Here is a 23,164-nt window from a genome sequence, read left to right on the forward strand (position 1 = left end):
AAATCCCTGTGGGGTTCCATCAGGAAGGGAATCTGGGGTTTTAAAAAAATCTGCAATGTCAATAGTGGAGCTATTTACTGTGGTGATCCCTTGTGAAATAAGGGAGCAACTGAAGCTCAACTTTCTATTATGCATTCTATTATCTATTCTTTGTATTAAGTCATTTTAAATAGGAAAGTATTACCCATTGATATGTCTACATTCATTTATGGGTATGTTAAGTAAAAGTATTACATTTTAAAGTTAAATCACAACTGGCCAACTAGCTCTGGCCTTTTCCATGTCATCCAAACTCATGTTTCCCTTCCAGGCTTAGCTAAATCCACAAGCTGCCCGTCTTTCAGCTGCCTGCCTGCCACCAAAACACTAATGCAGCAATCTGGTAAATCTACATGTAGGAAAAACAAGATGGGAAGACCCAGAGCCAGGTGGTTAACAACATCTGTAGGTTTTAACCCACCTCTAAACCCTCTTTTAGTGCAGGGCTTCACAGTACAGAAATGTAAACATAAATACATTTTAAAGACTCCTTTCAAAGAAAAAAGTCAAAGCCATGCATTCGTGCCTAGATCCTGCAGAATATAAATTACAGTATCAAAAACAGGCTCAGACAGTCAGGATTTCATATGTCTGAAACCTACAGAACCAAGTATGAGAACTGGTGATGAGAAAAGAGGTCTATCTAACATTAACAACACATTGCTATCTGAAAATGTAGTCAAGTAGTGCGGTGCGATATTGCAGATTTTAGTATTGATCTGATACCAAGTAAATACAGGGCCAAAATTGCCAGTACTGATACTTTAAACCTACATAGGCAGCTTATGCTGGGGAGAGCAGTCACTCACGACTTAAAAGATGGCTCATCATCAATTTTCAAATAGTGACTATTAACACACTCTGATTTTTACTTTCATTAATAACTGGTTAACAAAACAAAATACACCTTTTCATGTTTTTTTCAAACTGAGTTTTTTTGAGACCTAGAATGTAAATGTGCCCGTCTCTAAAGGTCATGTCAACTTCTGTTGTTTGACATTTTTCATAGTGTATGTTTGAGGTATATTTTTTCCATTTCCAAAAAAATTATTAAATTTAATTAATTTAATACAATTCAGAGGGCTACATACTGAACTTAAGGGGATTTTTTTTTTAAAAAGTATCGCTCTGAGTATCAATACCAGAATTGCTATTGATACTATCAATATTTGTGCACACTTTTTATTTTAGCTCAGTTCAAAAGTGCTGTCTGTTTCACTGTGTATGCAAGCATGTGTATGTCTCTTCTGCTTCTCCTCCAAAACTGATACATGCAGAGCAGAAGAGGGGAGAAATACCCAAAGTCGTTCCACAAACAGCAGTCTTAATAGGTCTGAACAAGTAAAATTTACAAAAAACTAACCAACTATAAAAAGATTACCACTATGCAGATGTCTCTCCAGCATCTTAAGTTCCCCAGCTCAATAAGACATGACTATATAGGAGAATATCCTATACAGTGATAAGGTGTTCTCCAGCTGCCCAAAGTTATCTCAAGAAAGTTTCAAAGCTACACCTTTATCAAAATTGTGGTCAGACATGTTAAAGAGGCTTCCTATTGTACAAAACAAAATTAGAACATAATGCTCTTTCCACATTTCAACAGAATAATAATCCTCCTTAAACATCAAAGAGAGCTTAGAAGACACAATTTGCATGCCTTAATGTTAAATTCTCACAACCAGACAAAGTTACAAAGACAGACAGACATCACAAGCGACACTGTCACTGGTTTGCTACGGAAGTGTCGCTCAAGTGTTTAATTGCATCAAGCATATGATAGGTTGAAGAAAAAAAATGGACGTCAGCTCAACTTTGATTTGATGCACATAAAGCATCAACAAGTGTCAGGCGTCAGTTTGTAGCTTCTTATCAGTGGTGTGAACATGGCATTAATTGCTGGAAGCACACATGGACCACATGTATGTTGAGCTTTCAGTTCTAATTATATCACAGAATAAAATCTTTAAATACAATTTTGTGATAAAGTTTATGAAGACAGAGTCAGATTTGTACTCCTACAGCATCAGAATCTATCAATGAGTGTTTCAAAAGTGAAGGAGTTGCGGGTCATACAAATGAAGAGGCAAAACAACTCTAAGAAGACTAGACCAGAAGCTACCAGCTGATACCTGTGTTTTCATTTTAGAAAATCAACAAAGTCACACTTGAAGAGCTACAATTTAATAACAATCTATTCTAAATATATCATTCAAAAAGTGTTACATGTGGCTTTGGTTATGTCTGAATTAAGTCTGATAGAATGACAGAATGCTATCACTTTAACAAACTGATGAAACCAGCAATGTCTTCTTCTTACAGCTGCTCGCTTTAAGGGTTGTCACAGCAGACCATCTGCTTCCACCTCATCCTATCATGTGCTCCTTCACTACATGCATGAATCTTTTCTGTGGTCTTCCTCTTTTCCTCCTTTTGTCCAATACATTCACTATCCCTGCTCTCCACAGTTCCAAACCATCTCAGCCTTTTCTCTCCACCTTTGTAGGCAAACTGCTCAATCCGAGCTGAAACTCTGATGTACTCAGTTCTAATCTAATCCATTCTGGCCACTTCCCAAAAACATCTTAACAACTTTCTGTCTTGTGTGGTTTTATTAATGATCTGTCTCCAAATCATACATCATAGCAGGTCTCAATACCGTCTCGAAAAACCTTTCCTTTTACTTTTGCTGTTGTCCGTCTGTCACAAATAAACTCTGACACTATTCCACCTCTCCTGTACTCCTTTCTTAACTTTTCTTGTGCACTGTGCATTACTTTTATTTAAACTCATCCATCTTAACTGTTACATCTGTCTCCCTCTTATTCACACACATGTATTCTGTCTTGTCTATTGACTTTCACTCCTATTCTTTCTAGTCCATACCTCAACTTACCTCCAGGACCTCTTAAACCTGCTCCCTACTATAACTGCAGATCAAAATGTAATCTGCGAACATGAAAGTCCACAGAGACTCCTCGATGACCTCATCTATCAACCTGTCCATTATCACTGCAAACAAGAAGGAACTCAGGCCTGATGCTTGATGTAATCCCACCTCAAACCCCTCTGTAACTTCTACTGTGGACCTCACCGCTGATACACTGTCCTTTGTGCTGGACAGCATGCACGGATGAACCAGAGTACACCATCTACAGCTGCATCCAGGACTGTGTTCTGAAGATCAATGAGAAAATTTCTGAAACTGCTAACCTTTTGCTGGAAAAGCCGTCCACTGAAGGTTACATTGCTCTAATCCAAGTACCTTCAGTGACTGCTGTTATGATTTAACGCTATATAAATAAAAGTGAATGGAATGTAAAGAGCTAAATAAATAGTCAACCAAAGACACGCTTTTAAATATTTAAGTCAATACCAGGATAAAGTTATTAGTCCATCATATTAGTTACTAGGCCCTTGCTAACATATTAAGAAACGTATGCTTTCAAACTTGCTGGTATCAAAAGGCTGAATTATCTTTAAACTGGCTAAAACTGAAATCCACAGTAAAACTAAAAACAACACTCCCCAAAAGTGTCATTGAAAGTTGCAGTGATATCAGTGCCATTCCAAAACTTAACTTTTCCAACGATGATTGTCCACAAAAACATCCATAGGTTTTTCTTTATGGTAAGTATTGGCAAGAATGTCATACACTAAATCACTATGATAACACTAAAATATTACTTCAGTTGAATAGTTTCAATTAATATTAACCTACTCATTAAAGTGATTTGAAGCTTCTATCCTCTTCTGAACACCATAAACAGAGTTAGGATGTTCTTTAACACTATTTTCACACCGGCTAAACCTATCAAAGACATACCAAGATAAGAAGACGGCCACAAATACAGGTCACATTCTTTTTATATAACAAAAACTATTTTTATATAGCTGTGTTTCACCACTAGTTTGACCAATATTTGGATGAAATCACATTATCGCTACCGTTAGCTGCCTTGTCAGCTGAGACTGGAGCTAGCAAGCCAGATGAGCTTTAACAGCTTATAAATGAAACTCTTACCTCCACTTAGTTTGGGAATTCGGCCAATTTTATTAGTTATTTCTGCGGTAATTGTTCCAAAGTCCTGCTCGTATGCTTCAAAGTCTGAAGACATTCTGGTAGTCGAGTTTACAACAGGTAACTAGCTTTCTGGTTGACAGTTAGCTCAGAATAACAACAAGCCTCGAATGGAGCTTCTTCCTTGAGTCACAGTATAATGTGCTCGGTAAGGAACTTGACTTTGTTTTCACGTTTTCGACACTGAAAAAGGTTCGAAAGATGGACAGAAAATGCTAATAATTTCAGCCCGAATTTGAATACATGAATAACTCTTGTAGTTCTGTGCCGTTTCGGTGATAGACTGCTACTTGGATTAAAAGGTATCTACAAGTGGTGGAGGGTATTAGTTTCTGAGACACCATGAGGAAGGTTCCTCACTGTACACAGGAAAATTTTATGAAAAAAATAAGGAAGTGACCAGGTTGGTGATTTAAAGTGACAGCCTTTTGTTTCTATTTATTAAAAACAAAGCATTTGTCATTTAGGTTATCTTTGTTTTCTGTTTGCCCCTCGTGGTAAGTGTTCAGCGTGCTACGTTATTAGTGTTTATGTTGGTGACTAGGCTAGCTATCTAACGATAACTGCTGAACCCACGGTGCTAACGGAAACACAATTTTAGAGCTAAAGGCATAAACTTATCACCTGTCTGTTGATTTTTTTTAAAGCGGAGTTGTCTAACGCATAGTTTTCTGTCCATTACTGTGCAGTGATGGATAGAAGACTTGCATATAAATCGTAATTATTAATCTTTTTTTTTCTGGCGAGAATTAGCTAGCTTGGTAACACAAGCTAATTAGTCAATGAAGCAAATGCTGTGGTTCTGCTTTTAGTTTGGTAATTTAATATTAATACAAATCCAGCACTGTCTACATTAGTGTGGTATGTTTTATTGCCGTTTCTGTACGTGCTTTTAAGTCATTAGCTAAAAATGTTAGTCATGATTGTTCAGTATTTTTATTGCAACTACCGAGGAGTTGTTTCTGTTTTTTTAAAGCACGAATAACATCTTTTTCATTAGCAGTATGACATAAATTGTGTTGTGAAAAAGTATTTTGCACATTTGTCACATTTACATGTTTCAGATAATCAAACAAATTTTAACATTAGACAAAGGTAACACGAGTAAATGCAAAATGCAGTTTTTAAAGGATAATTTCATTTATTAATGGGGGGAGGGGGTATCCAAACCTACGTAGCCCTGTATGAAAAGGTAATTGCCCTCTAAAACTAATAAGTGGTTGTGTCAACCTTGACAGCAAGAACTGTAGTCAAGCATTTGTTATAGCTGTCAATCCGTCTTTCACGTTGATGTGGAGCAATTTCCGTCCACTCTTTTTTTGCATAATTGTTTTGATTCAGCCAAATTGAAGGTTTTTTGAGCATGTTTAAGATCATGCCAAAGCATCTCAATCGGATTAAAGTCCAGAATTTGACTTGGCAACTCCAAAAATGTTATTTTGGTTTATTTTTAACCATTCAACGGTAGACTTGCAGGTGTTTCTCATGTCATTGTCCTGCTGCATAACCTAGGTGGGCTTGAGCTTCAGGACTCAAACTGAAGGTTGGACATTCTACTAGGAATTTCTTTCAGATATTAAAATTCATGGTTCCATCAGTAAGTCATTCTGGTCCTGAAGCAGCAGGACCACTACCATGTTTAGCTGTTTCTATAATGTTCTTTTTATGAAATGCTGTGCTAGTTTTATGCCACCTGTAACAGGACAAAACCTTCCAAAAAATTAGACTTATGTCTTCTCAGTCCCCAGAAAAATTTTCCCATAAGTCTTTTGGATCTTCAAGATGGTTTTTGTCAAATATGAGATGAGGCTTTGTGTTCTTTTTGAGCAGTTTCGACTAGGAACGCTCCCATGGATTTTTTCCCTGATCCCTGTCTTATTGTTGAATAATGAACACTGATGTTGGAGTGTTTTGGTAGGCCGGAGACTAGGAGGTTCACCACTGCTCTTAAGTTTTCTCCATTTGTGGATAATGGTTCACTGGAGTCCCAAAGCCTTAGATGAGCTCTGTAACCCTTTCCAGACTGATAGATGGCTATGACTTTGTTTCTCACTTGTTTCTTTTTATTGTGCCATGATATGTTGATATTTTTGACATCTTTTAGACGACGTTAATTTTTGTCAGATAGTCTCTATTGAAATGATTTCTTGATTCAACAGGTCTGGCAGTAATCAGGTTGGTGAAAATGAACTCAGTTAAAAGAAAAAAAAATTCATGATTTAACAAGGTAGGCAACTATTTCTAGACAGTTTGTTTTAAAGATGGCATTTTTTTAATTTTTAAAACAAAATATAATATTAGACAATGAAAATGCACGTGTGATAAAGATGCAAAAAAAAAACAACTAAGAAATCAGTCAAATACTTTTTCACAATACTTTTGCAAAACAATCCCAATTAAACAGACTTAATAAGCTTCTGAAAATTCTTTAATTATTTCAGAAAGGTCATCTAACTGAGTATGTATAGATCCCAAATAAAAAGGTCCCTAGTTATCAGCTGTTGTTTGTTACCATAACAGAAATATTGGGACAGGTGACACATGTAACTACTGAAAAAACATTAGCTTGATGTGACTCCTGGCTCTGTCACTAATTAATTTCACTGCTTATGATTTAAAACTGCTTTCCCCCTCTCTTTCAGATGGGAAACTTGAGTCCATCACAAAGACCGTGTGCTTCAGGGATTGACAAGAGAGGATGCTGCTCTCTGCCAGGACAAGAAATCGTGGGACACAGAACGCGTCAGTAGTTCAAGACTGGGCCTGTTCCTGGATACTCAGAGGACGAGAAAAAATATGTGTATCACCTCTACCCGTGACTTTGGGAGATAGCAGAGCAAAACACTAATACATCGACATTTGAAATTTCTGGAGTCCAGCAGCCAAAATACTAGAATTAAACTAGCTCTGAAAAAATGAACTTCCTGTCAACCTTTGTGACCTTTAAGAACCTCCATGAGGTTCGGAGATTGTGCCACTGGGGTCCAATCATAGCCTTGTCTGTCATTGCTATATGCTCCACAATGGCAATTCTAGACTCCATTATCTGGTACTGGCCTCTAGACACTACAGGGGGGAGCATTAACTTCATCATGCTCATCAACTGGACTGTCCTCATACTTTACAACTACTTCAATGCTATGTTTGTTGGACCTGGATACATTCCTCTTGGCTGGAAACCAGTAAGGATAAGTTCATATAATTTTTTAGCACACAAACATTAGCAAGCATGAACTTATTTAAATGTTATAAATCCATATATTATCTGACACATGTGTCTATGCTGAAACAGGAAAATCAGCAGGATACCCAGTACCTACAGTTCTGCAGAGGGTGTCAAGGCTACAAGGCTCCCAGGTCCCACCACTGTCGAAAGTGTAACAGGTATTTACATTTATTATTAAATTTATTTATTAAACACAGTCAAAACGGTTCACCTGTACAAAATAGTGTGGCAGTGAATGAGAGGAGAGCTTCTCCTTTGGTTGCTGACTAAAAAGGTTTTGGGGAGTGGCAAAAAAATTCTTTGCGATGGAAAAACACTGACTTGTGACCAAAGAAATTGGTTCAGGAACGGGGCATTACAGCTGCAAAATTACTGAGCTATTGGCAGCACACCAAACTACTATTTCAGAAGAAAACATCCCTTAAGTGCATGTTATTTCCTCTCATGCAAGTATCACTCCATTAGAGTGCTCCATACCTTAGAGCACATCATTAGTGATTGTCTATTGATGTGAAATGTCTGTTTTTGCAGTTGTATGATGATTGAAAAATGAGCTTTGACCGCAGATTATTACTCTTATGTCCTGTTACTCCTCCTCATCTCCATTCCTTCAGGTGCGTGATGAAAATGGACCACCACTGCCCCTGGATCAACAACTGCTGTGGCCACTTGAATCACGCCTACTTCACCAGCTTCCTGCTCCTGGCTCCACTGGGTTGCTCACACGCTGCCGTTATCTTCATTATGACTATGTACACACAGCTGTATGAGAGGGTGAGCTGTCACCTGCACTGGCCCCACCATGCTTTTGATGTCCTGTTATCACAGTTCTAGGCCGAACCCCCACCAGGCTAATAAAGCTGTTTCCTCTTTCTTCACTGCAGATATCATTCGGCTGGAGTACTGTAAGGATTGACATGAGTGCTGTGCGTCAATTTCAGCCCCTCATGCCCTTCAGTGTGCCTGCCTTCGCTGCTACACTCTTTGCCTTAGGTTTGGCACTTGGCACCACTATTGCCGTTGGTATGCTTTTCGTTATACAGGTGAGTTTTTCCTAAGTTTTGCAAACTTAACAAGCTTTTGGTTAAAAAAAAAAAAAAGAGAGAGACATTTGTCTGATTATTTTACTCATTATCCTACAAAGCCACATTACATCTTGCAAGCCATGTTTTCACTTCAAGACAAGAGCAGTGTGGAAAACATCTGGTGAAGATCTGACCAGAGAGCATATTGTGGCGTATGTAGGCATATCAGAAATAAAACTGTGTTAGAATTCTGCAAATGCATGGATCCATACTCCTACCTATTTATTTGCAAGTAATGTAACAAAAATGGTTAACATAACATAAAGGGACAAAGAAAGACAGTGCATAGCATAAAAAAGATAAACTGCATAGCTGTAATAAATAAATGGTAACTGAATTTTTTTAAGCAAGAAAGAGTGAAACCAATTTTATAAGTTTAAAGCTTGGACATGTGTAGTATATATCCAGCTCCATTCAATACTCCAATAACAAAGCAGTTTATTTAAGGAAATATAGGCCGAGAGATTGCTGACTCTGATAATGAGTGTGTGTCCTTTTCAGATGAAAGTCATCCTTCGAAATAAGACTTCAATCGAGTCGTGGATAGAGGAAAAGGTCAGAATGTCTCTGCTTGATTTCCCGTGACTTTGATTCCTGATAACATTTTGAGATATCAGTGTCTTTTTCTCTTGATTCACAAACGGTAATCTGGGATGTGATTTTTATATTCACTCAATACCATATCATATCATTGCAGTACTTCATATTTAAAAATGACTGAGACACACATGTTATAGTACCCTCTGACAGTACTAGAAAATGTGTTTTCTTGGTTTGCTTGTCTTTCTTTTAATAGGCCAAAGACAGAATACAGCACTACCAAACAGGGGAAGAGTTTATCTTCCCGTACGACCTCGGCAGCCGCTGGCTGAATTTTAAACAAGTCTTCACGTGGTCGGGGACACCCAGAGGCGATGGCACTGTATGGCCAGTCCATCCCAAGTGTCACCAGCACACCTTAACTGTAGGTTGAGTTGAGTAATGTAGACATTACTGATTGTGTTTTGTTTGTTACTGTTCTGTCTTAAAATTAGAAAAAAACATGTTTTTGTTTAACTCCATAGATTCAGTGATGACTAATTAGACATTTCTTATAAAAGTTCAGTTTATAAATAAAATTTGTACCTGTTATTTCTCCTTACACAGATTGAGCAACTGAAACAGAAAGCTGATAAACGAGTGAGAAGTGTAAGTAACCAAGTTAAAGAATAAATACTTGTGATAAGACTGTAGTTTTCAATGCACATAACTGTTAAGTGTTGTCAGGGGTTTATTTATGCATTGCATGAATTTGGCTTATGCAGTGTGTGAAACAAGCAAAACATACAGGTCAAGAAGAGTGTATTTTCATGCTGAAGTACTTGGGACTGATACTAAATAAACACTGAGGATCATATTTATAATCATATCATGTCAGGAAATTGATGAGCTACATCTTAGCTTGTAACAATCCAATACACCATAGAGAATGAAATTAACAGATACCTTTCTTATAGTGTAGATCTTATAATCAGTACTGTGAGATTTGTCAAAGCACTAAGATTAAAGACTTTCTACACATACATAAGTAACTTTTAACTGATGTTCAGAGCAGTAGAATAACCATGTATCATATTTGCCTTGACCAGCAGGTCCAGTACCGGGCAGTAGAGGATTATAATGGAGCTTGCTGCCCTCTCAGCAAGGGTTTACAAACTTTTTTTAGAACCCCCTGCACCGAGGAACCCAGGATCCCTCTCTGCAAGGGGGATACCATTCTGGCTACTCGTGGTACCAAGTAAGTTTGTCTGCACAGAACTACTGTTTCCTGTTTGGTGTTTGATTTTGAGTGTGGTCAACCAGCAGTCTAATTAGCATGTCATAGTTTCCACTTCATGAGTCTAGGGGTCCACTTGGGTCTGAGTGACAGATTCCACAGCTTGGTCATAAGTAGGCCACATCATTTACGGTCACTCGTCCCAAGCAGATCCTAGCAGTCAGCCAGATAGCCAGTTGCTAATTTCATTCTACTTCCCACCTTGGTTTTCCGAGTGCATTATGGAAAAACTGGGATTAACACAGTAGTCAAACAACACCAGTGTTTGACCTGTAAATGCCTCACCTCCAGCTGCTGATTCATGGTACACCACATACCTTAGTGCAGCCTTTAAGGGGTGAACCTGGCCCCACAGGCTAATAAGCTTTATAGGTATTTGATGAGTCATTTTTTTTTAAACTGTAATTTTTTCCTTTAGATGGTGGATGTATGGAGATAAAGTTTTAAGTGAGGAGCAACTGAGAGGTAAGGAATTATTGTCCCGTTGAATTTTCAAAACCACTGTAACAAAGTGTCGTGTAAAGTCACTGTAACAAATGTGTAACTTTCTATTTTTTTTTGTTTGGCATTAAGCTGGAGACCGTGTAAGAGGATGGTTTCCAAGACGATGTGTGGAGAAGTGCCATTATGACACAGCAGCAAGTGATACCACCAGTGATAAAAAAGTCAATTAATACATGTCAACGGGCTTGGTGTGTTAAACTCTCAATGTTTATAAGCATCCACTGAAGATGTCATGCCCGATCCTGCAGGTTTACCATCAAGAATTTCAAATTTTCCATTTCTTGCACATTTCAGTGCCAACTTATATTTCTAAGTAGTTTTTTGAGTCTTACTGAGCACTTTTTATTTGTGGAGAAGTCATTAGAGGAACTGGTCCCATAGGCTCAGTTTGATTCCTCTGACCAAAAATTAAACTCAACAACCGTCTTAATGTCCAAGAGTACACCAGACTATGGTGTAACTTTGTTATGACTAAACTTTTTACTTGAACCTGTTATTTTTCATTTGTGTTGGTATTTCTTTTTTGCTACTTATGCAAAGCCTCTGCCCACCAAACTTGAGGGCATGGAACTCTTTCTACCTTATAGAGACATTTCATTTTCTTTTTTTCTTTTTATTAATTATTTTTGTGAAAGTAAATTGTTGGCCTCAAAATATAATTTGAAAAATGAAGAAAGATCTCCCCCAAGAGTGTTTTGTCTCATTCTTTGTAATAGATTCTCTTGTTTGTTAATTTTTTTTAAGACATCTTGAGCTTGTAAAAAGTGCTTCGTTTACATTTGATAAATTGTAGATAATTAAACCCGCCACTTCAGTCAAACATTTGTATAATTCCTTTAATAGTACTTCAAATACAGAAACAATTTACATCAAAGTTAGTTCTGCAGTTTATAATTGAATAAGTTGAATGTTTAATTTTTCATTATAATATTAAATTTATTGACAACATCTGCCTCATTTTTTTCTTTAAGGTGACCAAAGGAAACTAAGCAATGAAAATAATTTAAAATACTGGTTTTGCCATAAGTTAAACTAAAGAATGACAAATTGGTCTATAAGAGGTGGAACATGGGTGCATTGGCACACTTCATTAACAGGCAAATTTCAGTCTAATTATTTGTATTCTTGTTTCTGTATCTGTTGTGCTTTATCTTACTTTTATGTTCTTTGTTTAGCATTTCATATAAATATTACATTAAAGTTGGTAGTATTTACTAGAAGAGGGCATGCTGCTGGCCTGTCTGCAGTCCAAACCTTTGACCAGTAGAAACATCTGGAATATCATGAAACTAAAAATATGACAAAGAAGACCCAGGACTGTTGAACAGTTAAATTTCTGGGGGACAAATGAAACCCAAACAATAATATAATCTAGTTACAAGACTAAGATAAAATAAAGTCTTTTTCACTTTGGTCACATTTGGCATTCAAATCCTCCCTTTGTATTTGAGCATGTGAGACAGGACACCTTCACAAACTGTTGCCTTTGTATTATTATACTTACTTTAAGATTCTTATATATTGACCCTGATTTTAGGGTTTTATAATAATAATTTAAAAAGATCAAAAGTGACACTTGAGATAACAAAAACAGAACAAAAACAAAACCAACCAATAAAAAAACTAAAACGAGGAAATCAATTGAAAATATTAAAACATTTAAAAAAGCATTTTTTATTAAAAAAAAAAGTTTTACTAATTATTTAAATAAATAAATATTACAATTTAAAATTAAAATAAAAAATGTTTTATAATAAATTTAAAATAAATAAATACCTAAAGCAGTGAAATACCTTTCATTTTTTAGAGTTCACGGCTGAAAAAAAAATCGTTACCTTGGTCACTTGACCGCGGCTTCTTTTCAACGGCTCTGTAGCTCTGCATCCAATCAAGTGGCCAGGAACTATCACGTGATTACAAAACCCCGTTCACGTGCGAGTGACTTCCACTAGTGGGTTCTTAGCAGTTTGCACAGGGCTGAACGGGAATAGGCAGCTTTTCGTTTAAAAGTGACAGATAAACGAGCTCTCCAGTAAATATGCGTGCAGCTCCACATCAGTACAGCTCGACTCTGACGCTCTTCACAGCGCTTTAGATCTGCTACCTATAGGTAAGCTGCTGTTAAGACAGTCAGCCAGACTGTCAGTTGGGAACGTTTTTTTTTTTTGGCTCTGGCTGCATGTACAGGCCGTACCAAACGTCTGGAAAAACATAGTTGCTATTGCGATATCTTAGGATCGTGCGGAGTATGGTTGCCATTACTAATATGGTGAAAGCGTAGGTATTTTATATTTATCCTGCTTTTCTGCCACTTTTTGCAGCCAGTGCTGCTTTAGTGTTGCATCTAGCTAGCTAGCTTCGAACACAGATTGGACTTGTGATTAACTTCTGTTAATCACAAGTCCAACTATATACAGATAGAAAACAAGCTCAGACAGTTGCTGTGGCCAGCTCGCTGCAGTCACATTGGCTTAACATAGAACAACTTTAAGCCTTAGATGCATTAGTGGGTCACAAATGACCCGGTCAGGATGTTTTCTTGCAATATCTAATTAATGACAAGTTGTTTGCATTCCATATTCCAGCTATTCCTCAAAAACATGTTTTTAATGTCATGCCATTTACATTTTTAAATGGCCTTTTAAACATTTTTACAAAATTGTCATTGTTGTATTACTACACCAAACTTCCATAAGTGATTAAAAATGATCTGCATTCATTTCCAATGGAATCTTTTGATTCTTATCAACTGTTAATGTCAGGAATATATATTTTCGTGGGCCGCTAGAGTATTACCACTTAGGGAGATTATTTTTCACAGCAAGAATTAACAGATGGTATTCATTCATCATTCAGACAGTGTTCATCACCAGTGATTGTGCCACCCTAGATGGTCAACTTGTGGGGGAGACAAAATTTCCATAGTAGATGCCAAACACGCCCGTCAAGTATGGCCTGAAAATCTTTTGCATTTGTTATGCCGACATCTGCAATATAATATTTGGAATAATTTACTTGGTGAAAGAAGTGCAGAAAAAGCTGAGGGAAAACATTGTCCACTGGTTGTGGAGTAGACTCATAAACACAAGACACAACTTCACTACAGATGACTTTTTCTCCAGTGTGCCTCTTGCACAGTGTCTACTGGAGACACAATTGTGGGAACTACAATGGGACAAGGCAGACATCTTTCCATCCTTCCTCATCCTGGGAAGTTTACAACACAGAGGTTGGATTCAATGGCAGCCTTACCATAGTTGGCTATGTCAGAAAGAAAAGGGCGACTGTTGTACTCCTCAGCACAATGTATTGTAACAAAGTGTTGGATTAAAATACCAGAAAGGGGAGGGGGAAACATATAATTGATCACATTCAACAACAAGCCAAAGGAAGTATAGATACCATGGACCAGATGGTTGGCACCTACACCTGCAAGTGTGGTACAACTTGACATTACCATCCTGAATGGCTACACCTTTTTCACAGCTCAGCACCCTGAATTCAAGAACGGAATTATCAATCATCAGTCTTTCTCACTGAGCTCTTAAAGAAGCTTGCTACACCACATATGCGTATTCAACTCAAAGGTTCCCCCCAACTGCAAACCCCAATCACTGAGGCAATAGGAAGGTTTGAGGCCACAGGAAAAAAGCAGACAAGATTTCAGATCCAACTGATGAAGATCTTAAAGTCAGCAGTCGGCGTAGGAAGTGTAATGTACCTGTGTGGAAGGATTATAACCAGAAACGAGTGTTAGAAACTGTGTATTAGTGCCTTGTGTGATCGGTCACTTTCTGGAGTTAGTTCATTGTCTGTCTAGTCATGTCGCTTGTGCGTGCAATGATCACCAGCAGCTTTGGCTGTTGACCCAAATGGGATTTGTTGCACAGACACAATGTCTCTGTTTTAAACTGTTACAGAGTAACTGCTGAGAAGCAGCCTCAACTGAAGTGAGGGTTTTTAAGTAACTCTTGTCAAAGCTTGTAAATCATTCCATTATTGCAACTCATTGCATCAGGTAAACACAACCGAGGACATAGCACGGGTGTTGATAATGTTATCTGCAGTTGAAACGCTGTCTGACTGCTCCCAATTTTTAGCCATAGCATGTATCAGTAATTCCAAGCCATCCAACATGCTTACAGCAACAACAAATGGGACACAAATAGTGTCAACATTGTCTAAATATGTAAAGGACTGCTAAGAGGACCACCCTCAGCACCAGTCTTTCTCTAACATCTGACACAAGGCCATATAAAGGAAGCCTTGCCTGGTACATTTTTACTTAATTATCAGAGGATTATATTGTTTTGTTGTAAATGCTGACTTTCATAAAATTTATGAAATATTAAAAGCAAAATGTACACTTTAAACAAGATGGTCATAAGGGGGAGTTGTAAAGTTTGATGGTCACAGGTAGATATGTTCTGTGGTGTCTTTTGCAAAACATGCTTCTGTGGTGACAGCATTAGATGGAGAGGGTGTGAAGGATTGTCCAGTACTGATCATAACTTGGACAGTAGCTTCCTTTCTGAGACCTCTGTCAAAGAATCAAGCTCCACACCCACAGTGTTACAGGCCTTGTGGATCGGTTTATTGAATCTGTTGTTACATTTAAACTTGCATTCTTTGAGGGGTTTTTTTTTTAACTTTATTTTTACTTTTTTCTCCTGTTTTCAATTGAAATCTTTCCCCAATAAAGATGGCATTTGACAACCTCCTCTGAACCCTTAATGATGAGTTTTGGCTTCTCAGTATATATCAATAAAAACGTGGTTTGATTTCTATTAGAATGGTTTCCAAGTTTTTCTAAGGGTAGCTGCATAGGCAGAAACTACCCTTGCCAACTTCTGATGCAAACCCAGTCATTTTTGTTCCATAAGCAGCCTGAAATATGACAGAAACTGTGCTGTCCAGTTAAGCTTTCAATGGATAAAAGGTTAACTGTGCTGCTGCTTTTGTATAAGCTAACTCCCTAACTGAGCTATTTGGACTTTGCATATTTATTTTAATTGAGGTATTCTATTTATTTCATGTTTTGATGTAGGTCGTGGTCAGTGTTATGCCCAACTTTTCGGAGAACAAAACCATAAGTTATTTTATGATTTTAAATGCGCCCTGTCTCTTACACTAGTACCAATGTTTAAAACATCAATTTGGAAGAGAGTGACGATTATGGTTACCTCACAGCCTTAAAAGGCTTTTGTTGTCACCTTGCTTGGTGAGTGGACGACTTAGACACCCAACTTTCTTCACAAAGTAGGATTTTTAAATTGATACCATAAGTGTATCAACTGATGAGGAAACAAGGATTAATCATATATTGGTGTAAGTGTACTATAGCTTGAATTTTTTATTTTTTTATTATTATTATTTTTGCTGTAATTTAATTATAACATGGCATTTTTACTTTACAGTCTCAGACAGATTTTTTTTTTAACTGTCTTTCTCTTTCCATCCCTTTCAGTGTTTAGCCAACCAAAATCCAGTGACTTCCCTAGCACTGTGAATCTCTGTGACATCCGCAGGTAACATGTCCATGTTCAGCACAGGCATCCTTGTCCTGACGTCTCCTCTCCACACCCTTCCGTTACGCATTGCTCCGGTGCTCAGCTCAGCTGCTCAGCGAGTCGAGCGTACGCTCTATGTCCACCTCCATCCTGGGTTGAATCTGGGAAGTGGGAGCCAGCCTCGGCCAGTTTTCATTCCACCAGCAGTGGACCTGTCTAATCTCATTACCCGCCTGTACAGTAATGCAGCTGATGTGTGCGGGCACTTGGATGTTTGCGTTTTGCTGACTAATGTTCGCACTCAGTCAGTCGCATGCAGCGGAGCCACGACCCCAAACGGCCCCTTTCCCACACCACAGGCTCTATCTAACTCACCAGAGGTGGTGCTAACAGACTTTGCTCCCCAGGACCCCGGTCAGACCCATCAGGTCACTCAGTGCTTGCAGAGTTACACCGGCCACTGCTATGCCTGTAGACCTGGGCTGCCTTCAGTGCTGCTTCACTCAGAGCTAATGAAATTGCAGGAGGAGGATGTGCCAGAAGCACAGCAAGAAAAGGCAGAGCCGCTGCAGACTTACAATGACGTGGTGGTAGGAGGGACATTTGATCGACTCCATGGGGCCCACAAGACTCTACTTAGTATCTCTTGCCTGCTGGCCAATAGAAGGTTCCTGATTGGCTTGTGTGACCATGCAATGCTTAAAAGTGAGTAGTTGTGTTTCTGAGACTGACATCTCATATTTCAGTCATATGTTAAAATCCACCTGACATTGTTTTCCTCCTGGTTTCAGAAAAAGTGCTAAAGGAGCTGATCGAGCCTTACTCTGTTCGGGTCCAGAGACTGCAGGAGTTCCTCCAAGATGTCAAGCCCTCACTGCAGGTGGAGGTTGTGCCTCTTGATGACCCCTTTGGAGTGTCTGTAGTTGACCCCCTGCTGGAGTGCATTGTGGTCAGCGAGGAGACTAGAAAGGGTGGGGAGGCTGTGAACAAGAAACGCACTGAGAATGTAAGTCAGGAAATTGACAGTAAATACTGTTTTGTGTTGAAACGTGAATATTCTTTTTGTAAACAGGTGTGTGTGCGTGTGTAGCATTTGTTTTTTTTCTTCTACTTTCAGAATAGCAGATAGCTCTCCATTCCTTCTATTTAAAAAAAAAAAAAAATGCCCACAAAGGCCCTTTTGATACTGCTAAATTATTCAGACATATTTAATAATATGATATGATATAATTTAATAGTTCTGGTCAAAAGTTCCATCTCAGCCAGATGTTTTTGGTAGCAATCAGCAAGCTTCAGGCTGAATATTTGACCGGTTCTCTTGGCAGATTCGATACAGTTCATTTAAATCGGTTGGTTTCCTGACACAGGCTCTGCTTCTAAGCGTAGTCAAAAAATAATTTACAATAGGGTTAAAGTCTGGGCTTTGGCAATGACATTTCAGAGGGTTAATGTTAGCCTGCTTTATCTATTCCAAGACCAGTTTTGATGTGATGAAAGGGCAACAAGAGACTTTCCAAGCTTGCATCCACAAATCTCCTTTATAGATCTTCACTGAGTTCTTTGAACTTTCATTATTCAGAGTATGGGTCAGTCCAATGAGTGCCGTCAATAGAGTATTATACTGTATTATAGAGGCTTTGTCATGTAACTCACTTAACAGGCTTACTACTCAACTCTTGTAAATTCACCTCAAAGTAGGACAGTACATATTAAGGGCTACGGGATTTTTACTTGCTTCCATTTTCTGATTTTGTCTCATTTCTACTGCAGGATGTGATATTTCATATTTTATTTTTTCCACTTTCTAAATCAGGGTCTTCCAGCTCTTGTCCTTCATGAGATCCAGTTGCTCAAGGATGCCCACCACACAGAGATAGAGGAGGAGAAGATCAGCTCCTCCAGTCTGCGTGCTCGTCTCCTGGGGACGCTGCTTACACCACCCAAGGTAGGTTTGTTAGGAGTGTGTATTTTTAGAATTTAGGTGCAAAAACAGCGAGTCCAAACACACTGAAAAAACTTCAGTATAATTGAAGGACCAGTTAGCTGCAGTTATAATAAAACTGTCTCTTATCACCATATTTATTTTATTTTTTTCCAAACTAGGGCATTAATGGGGCCCTGCTCCTATCAAAGGTGCATCACAGGCATGCTACCTTTGATTCAGGTTTTGTTTTTGTTTGTTTTTTTGCAGTGCACAGAAGTGCAAGCCTATAAAAGAACATCTCGTAATCTTTTATTGATTTGGTGAACCAAAGGCGTTATAGCTGGACAACGCCCACCAGTGTTGGTTGAGCTCATTCCTATTACATGAAGTTCCTTTTAAAAGAGGTTCATTTTTCAGTCACGACTAGTAAAAGTTGTGAGAATGTGCTCTGAAGTGTCTTTTTAATCACTCAAAGAAGCAGAAATAAACCCAACTGGCTGGTGAAGGGTGTGACGGGGTCGACCTTTTAACTGTTGTAGCAGGAATTGCGTGATATGGGTGGGGGGAAAATCTGTGGATATTACACAAAGTATTTTGTGGGTATCATTAATGTTTTATACTGAAGGTGACATGTTCACACATTTATTGACAGTTAGAAATGAGCAGTGAAACATTGGTTGATCTGATATCCTCGTGTTGGTGTTGTTCCCAGATCATCATACTAAATGTTGTTCCAGGATCAACATTGCAAGTGACCAATCAGAATGTTGTGACGTCATACTTTTGCGACTTCGGGAAAAACCGGCGTAAAACAAAAAACTGTACTTAAACTGCGTGAAACCGCCTCTGTCCGCCCATCAACGGACCCTGACCCTAACCGTAACCCTTTAATAAACAGTAAGCAGAATTGATATTGTCCTTGCAACATTGGAATTTCGTAAATGCACGAATGGCAAAGGAATAACGTCACAACAATGTGATTGGTCACTTGCAACGTTGAACCTGGAACAACATTTTCATGATGGTCTGGGAACAACACCAACACGAGGATATCAGATCATCCGTGAAACATATTATGTTCAGGAAATTGTATCATCAAGCTCACAAATGAGTGCATTTGGTTTGTCTTATTCATCTCTGGTATTATAGATTATTTTTTTCAGTGGTGAGTATAACTTGTTTTAGGAGCTGATTTTTCTAATTTTATTTGCACATTCTAAACCCTTCATTTCCTGTCTCCTCTATCCCAGGACAACTCCCACCTTCCTCCTCTTCCATATGTGATTGGTCTGACAGGGGGCAGCGGCAGTGGAAAGAGCGCTATCGCTAAGCAGCTGGAGGCCTTTGGTGCAGTTTGGATTGACTGCGACAAACTAGGCCATGAGGTGTACCAACCTGATGCAGCGGCCTACCACAGAGTGCTCGAAGAATTTGGTTCAGGTAGGGACACCTTCACTTGAGGGTATCGTAGTGGAAGGGTCAGTCTGTAATGTTTGTGATACTTCACACAGTTGATCTGTTCTTGATTGGGGAAAAAAAAAAGACAATAAGACTTTGTGTTTTTGCTTTCATACTGATTGCTATAATGCACACACTGTAGTCAGCAAAGGTCATGATGTCACTGATTTGATTTTGATGAAAGCTGACTCCTGATTTTTATTCATTTATTTATTTATTTATTTATTTATTTTATTTTTGGCTTGCGTTGACCACTGATGAGCTCTCTGTCACGATCACTTTTTGATTGATGAGCGTTTTGAATCCTGTTCAGTTTTTTGTTAACACTGGTATGTAGTGAGTCACACAACTGGCAGCAAGTTACTTATTTTGTCATGTTAACTTGTTTTGCATTCAGAGGAGAATGACCAGAGTGCTGTCATGTCAATATGGACTCTGCACAACACAAGAATTTAGTATACTGACATTCAACAAGATGTTTTCCTGTCAGTGTTAAACTGTATGTTGTGTAAAACTGTGCAATAATGAGTGTCTTTTCCACTTTTAGATATTCTAAGTGAAGATAAAACCATCAACAGGCGTGCTTTAGGAAGAAAAGTCTTTGGAAATCAGGTAGTATGGATAATATTTATTTATTGGATAATATTTTAGCACTTTGCAGAATTGCAGGTAACGTGTCAGGTTTCTCTCAGAAACTTACCAGAGATGTTTTTGTTTTTTGTTTTTTTCCCCCCAACAGGTGCGATTAAAAGCCCTAACAGACATTGTGTGGCCTGAAATTGCACTTCTAGTGCAAAAGAGAATCAACCAAGCCAGAGACGAAGGTATAGTATGAAATTAAATGTAATAACTGACAACTAAACATTGTTGCCGTGCGTTCATTTCTTAAATATAAATGCATTTAGGGGGCATTTTACTTTTTTTGGTAGTTCATCAGATACCTACAGAATGTCAATAATCATTTAATTGGCCTTGCAAATATGATGCTGTTTTTTCATCTGTTAATTTTTAACAGGGGTTGTGATTAATTCAACTGAGTGACAATTGGACTTTTTAGTAATCAGTAAATCCTGACAAGTTACATCTGCACTGTAAGGATTAGTGGAAAGATTGTGTACTTGTTCAAATATTTAAGCTTTGTAAATTCTTAAACAAGTGAACTTGTGAGCGAGTAAAAACTTATTTTTGAAACTCGGTAAATGGCTGAAATAGCTGAGTGTAGTGAACATTTAAAGTGGGGAAGCATATTTCTCCTTCCTGTTTTGTTGTAGTTTCTAAAGTTAATGTGATTCTTTGCAGATAAGCAGGTGTGTGTGGTGGATGCAGCAGTTCTTCTGGAGGCCAAATGGCAAAACTTGGTCCACGAGGTCTGGGTCACCATCATCCCAGAGGAGGAGGTAATGAAATTGTCCTCTGCAAAGTTTTCTTTGCAGTTCGTCACATCTGTGTTTTGTTTCTATAACTCCTACAAATCCTAAAGCCAAATTTTTAATTGAAGGTAAATATTTTTATTGTGTAAGGCCTGTTTTTTAAAAAACAAAACTGATATACTGTTTTCTTTAATATATCCACTGGGGGGTGCCAAAGTATAATTTGAAAACTCCACCTAACACGTCTCCCCCCTTCTCTTAATTCCCATCTTTTCTCAGGCGGTGTTGAGGATAACAGAGCGTGATGGGGTCACCACAGAAGATGCCCTTCGCAGGCTGCAGAGCCAGTGGTCCAACAGCAAACAAGTAGAGCATGCTAATGTGGTACTCAGCACACTGTGGGAGCCAGAGGTCACTCGGAAGCAGGTTAAACACACCTTATCCTTTCAGGATGAAGTCCACGTGACTGCTTTATGAGAAAAACAGATTTTGCATTAATTTTTACTCCTCTTCTCATTTAAAAGGTGCTGAAAGCTTGGAATCTTCTTCAGAAGAGAATTCAGCAGAAGCATGAAGGACATTAGAATCATATTCGAGGTCTCTACGTCACATCAGCTGTGACTTTGTAAGCATGTGCCAGGCCAGAGACATGTGGACAAATGGTCCTCGTAAGGAATACGCTGCCTTAGAAAGGAGTGTGGGTGGTCACAGGGAAAACCCAAGAAGCTCCCTCACTTCTTTGACCAAGACTCAGTGCCTGATTGAGTATCCACAGGTTTTTAAACTCTAGTTTTATTTCAGTGATGCTTACTTTAAAGATGTAAAGACTCCACAAACACTAACAGACGGCTTCTGGAATTTTTAGTCTAAAATTCCTGTTTGGGATTATTATTAGACTGTGATGTGCAGATGGTATGAAGGCGCCCTCCACACTATCACAGCACCAGCCTGATGTATTGATACAAAACGGGATGGATCAATACTTTCATGTGGTTTACTATCAATTATTATCAAACACTTGTTGTTAGGTGTGATCTTAACTGATGGCCTCTTTTCATCCCAAATTTTATTTGTTTTAATTGACCGGCATGGTTTACCGATACACCGACTGCAATCTTGCATTAGTCTTTCTCAGCAAATTCAAAAAATTTGGGGCACTTCAGCTGACACTTTGCAGGATTTGTCCACTTTCTATTAATTTTTATTTTGTTTCCTTTTTTTCTTTAAAGAACAATGAAACATAAGGGGAAATGAGTTAATGATACTATGTAACTGTAACTGTTTTCTGTCCATGTTATTAAATTATTCATCTTTGAGGTTTTGTATATTTAGGAATTTTTGTCAATCTGAAGAGCAATTATATTTAGTGAAATAAATACAATGGGCACTATAAACATTTCTGATGTAAACCTGAAGGATTGCTGTGCAGACTGGTGAAGGAGGACATCTGAAATGCATAGGACTACACATTTGGTCTCAGTGGGGGAAGCAAGGTTATAGAAGCTTGTTTCAGCCATTTCTTTTCACCCTTAAGCCTCCAGGAAGCAGTAAAGTTGACATTTTAATAATAACTAATGGCTGTAAATGTGCATTTAAATAACAAATAAATACTTTGCTGTTTTAGGAACACTACGTATTACATGGCTTGTTCTGTGATGTCAGAGAAAATGTATATTTTAATTTAGTTTTAGATGTCTTTACTTTTTTGACTGCTATATAAATTTGCATAAAACAGTAAATGAAATGTTATCAACCCATAACAAATCTCTCAATTTTCAAGGTGTAGGTTTTAAAGCTCTTGTCACACACAGACACTTGCATCAATACCAATTAGACAACATTTAAGCTAGCTGCCGAATGCTGTACAGATTCCCTCTGGCAGATCTGGCATAGATAAAGGATATCTACAGGGTGTACTGTTGGTTGCACGTTTTGGCATCTGTAGGTCAGTAACTACCTGATGATTGTTGCTTTTGCTTCCAATGTAAGGGGAGGTATTGTGGCGCACATTGTCGTTTTGGGCAGACCACTGCCATTGGGGAGTGCCAGGAGGAAGGTGTGTTGGTCTGCAAGAATATTTTGGGTAGGTATGAGTAAAAGTAGCTACATGAAAGCCAAGACCAACATCTTCCTATCAGAACATTGGTTTGT

At 38.3% G+C, this 23,164-nt stretch overlaps 3 protein-coding genes across 12 annotated transcripts in view; 2 read left to right on the forward strand and 1 right to left on the reverse strand.

Annotated features, from left to right (window-relative positions):
• vti1a (vesicle transport through interaction with t-SNAREs 1A) overlaps positions 1 to 4,327 on the reverse strand; it is a 113,195-nt gene extending 108,868 nt beyond the window's left edge. For all 4 annotated transcript variants that reach the window (XM_004561297.4, XM_023153715.3, XM_004561296.4 and 1 more), the window contains exon 1: positions 4,064 to 4,327. In XM_004561297.4, coding sequence (XP_004561354.1) covers positions 4,064 to 4,157 — 94 coding nt within the window. In that variant the 5' untranslated portion in view covers positions 4,158 to 4,327. The remainder of the gene's footprint in view (positions 1 to 4,063) is intronic.
• On the forward strand, positions 4,140 to 11,699 carry zdhhc6 (zDHHC palmitoyltransferase 6). Of its 7 annotated transcripts, none has more exons than XM_004561302.4 (11): positions 4,140 to 4,268; positions 6,763 to 7,302; positions 7,413 to 7,504; positions 7,961 to 8,120; positions 8,231 to 8,389; positions 8,933 to 8,986; positions 9,228 to 9,395; positions 9,578 to 9,619; positions 10,060 to 10,208; positions 10,666 to 10,712; positions 10,821 to 11,699. In XM_004561302.4, exons 2-11 carry the CDS (start codon positions 7,036 to 7,038, stop codon positions 10,919 to 10,921), a joined length of 1,239 nt encoding a protein of 412 aa, XP_004561359.2. In that variant the 5' UTR covers positions 4,140 to 4,268; positions 6,763 to 7,035; the 3' UTR covers positions 10,922 to 11,699. The 7 variants fall into 7 exon arrangements, with proteins under 7 accessions (XP_004561359.2, XP_004561358.2, XP_004561356.2 ...); XM_004561301.6 differs by lacking the exon at positions 4,140 to 4,268 and adding an exon at positions 4,285 to 4,422; XM_004561299.3 differs by lacking the exon at positions 4,140 to 4,268 and adding an exon at positions 4,404 to 4,523.
• A 954-nt stretch (positions 11,700 to 12,653) lies between these two features.
• On the forward strand, positions 12,654 to 22,640 carry coasy (CoA synthase). The gene is made up of 10 exons (XM_004561294.5): positions 12,654 to 12,861; positions 16,219 to 16,966; positions 17,053 to 17,267; positions 18,075 to 18,206; positions 19,436 to 19,625; positions 20,191 to 20,255; positions 20,383 to 20,467; positions 20,943 to 21,040; positions 21,293 to 21,439; positions 21,538 to 22,640. The coding sequence occupies exons 2-10, from the start codon at positions 16,285 to 16,287 to the stop codon at positions 21,595 to 21,597; spliced, it is 1,674 nt and encodes a 557-aa protein (XP_004561351.2). The 5' UTR covers positions 12,654 to 12,861; positions 16,219 to 16,284; the 3' UTR covers positions 21,598 to 22,640.
• Positions 22,641 to 23,164: the final 524 nt, after the last annotated feature.

Source organism: Maylandia zebra, linkage group LG8 (assembly GCF_041146795.1).
Source record: "Maylandia zebra isolate NMK-2024a linkage group LG8, Mzebra_GT3a, whole genome shotgun sequence".
Taxonomy (NCBI): Eukaryota; Metazoa; Chordata; class Actinopteri; order Cichliformes; family Cichlidae; genus Maylandia; species Maylandia zebra.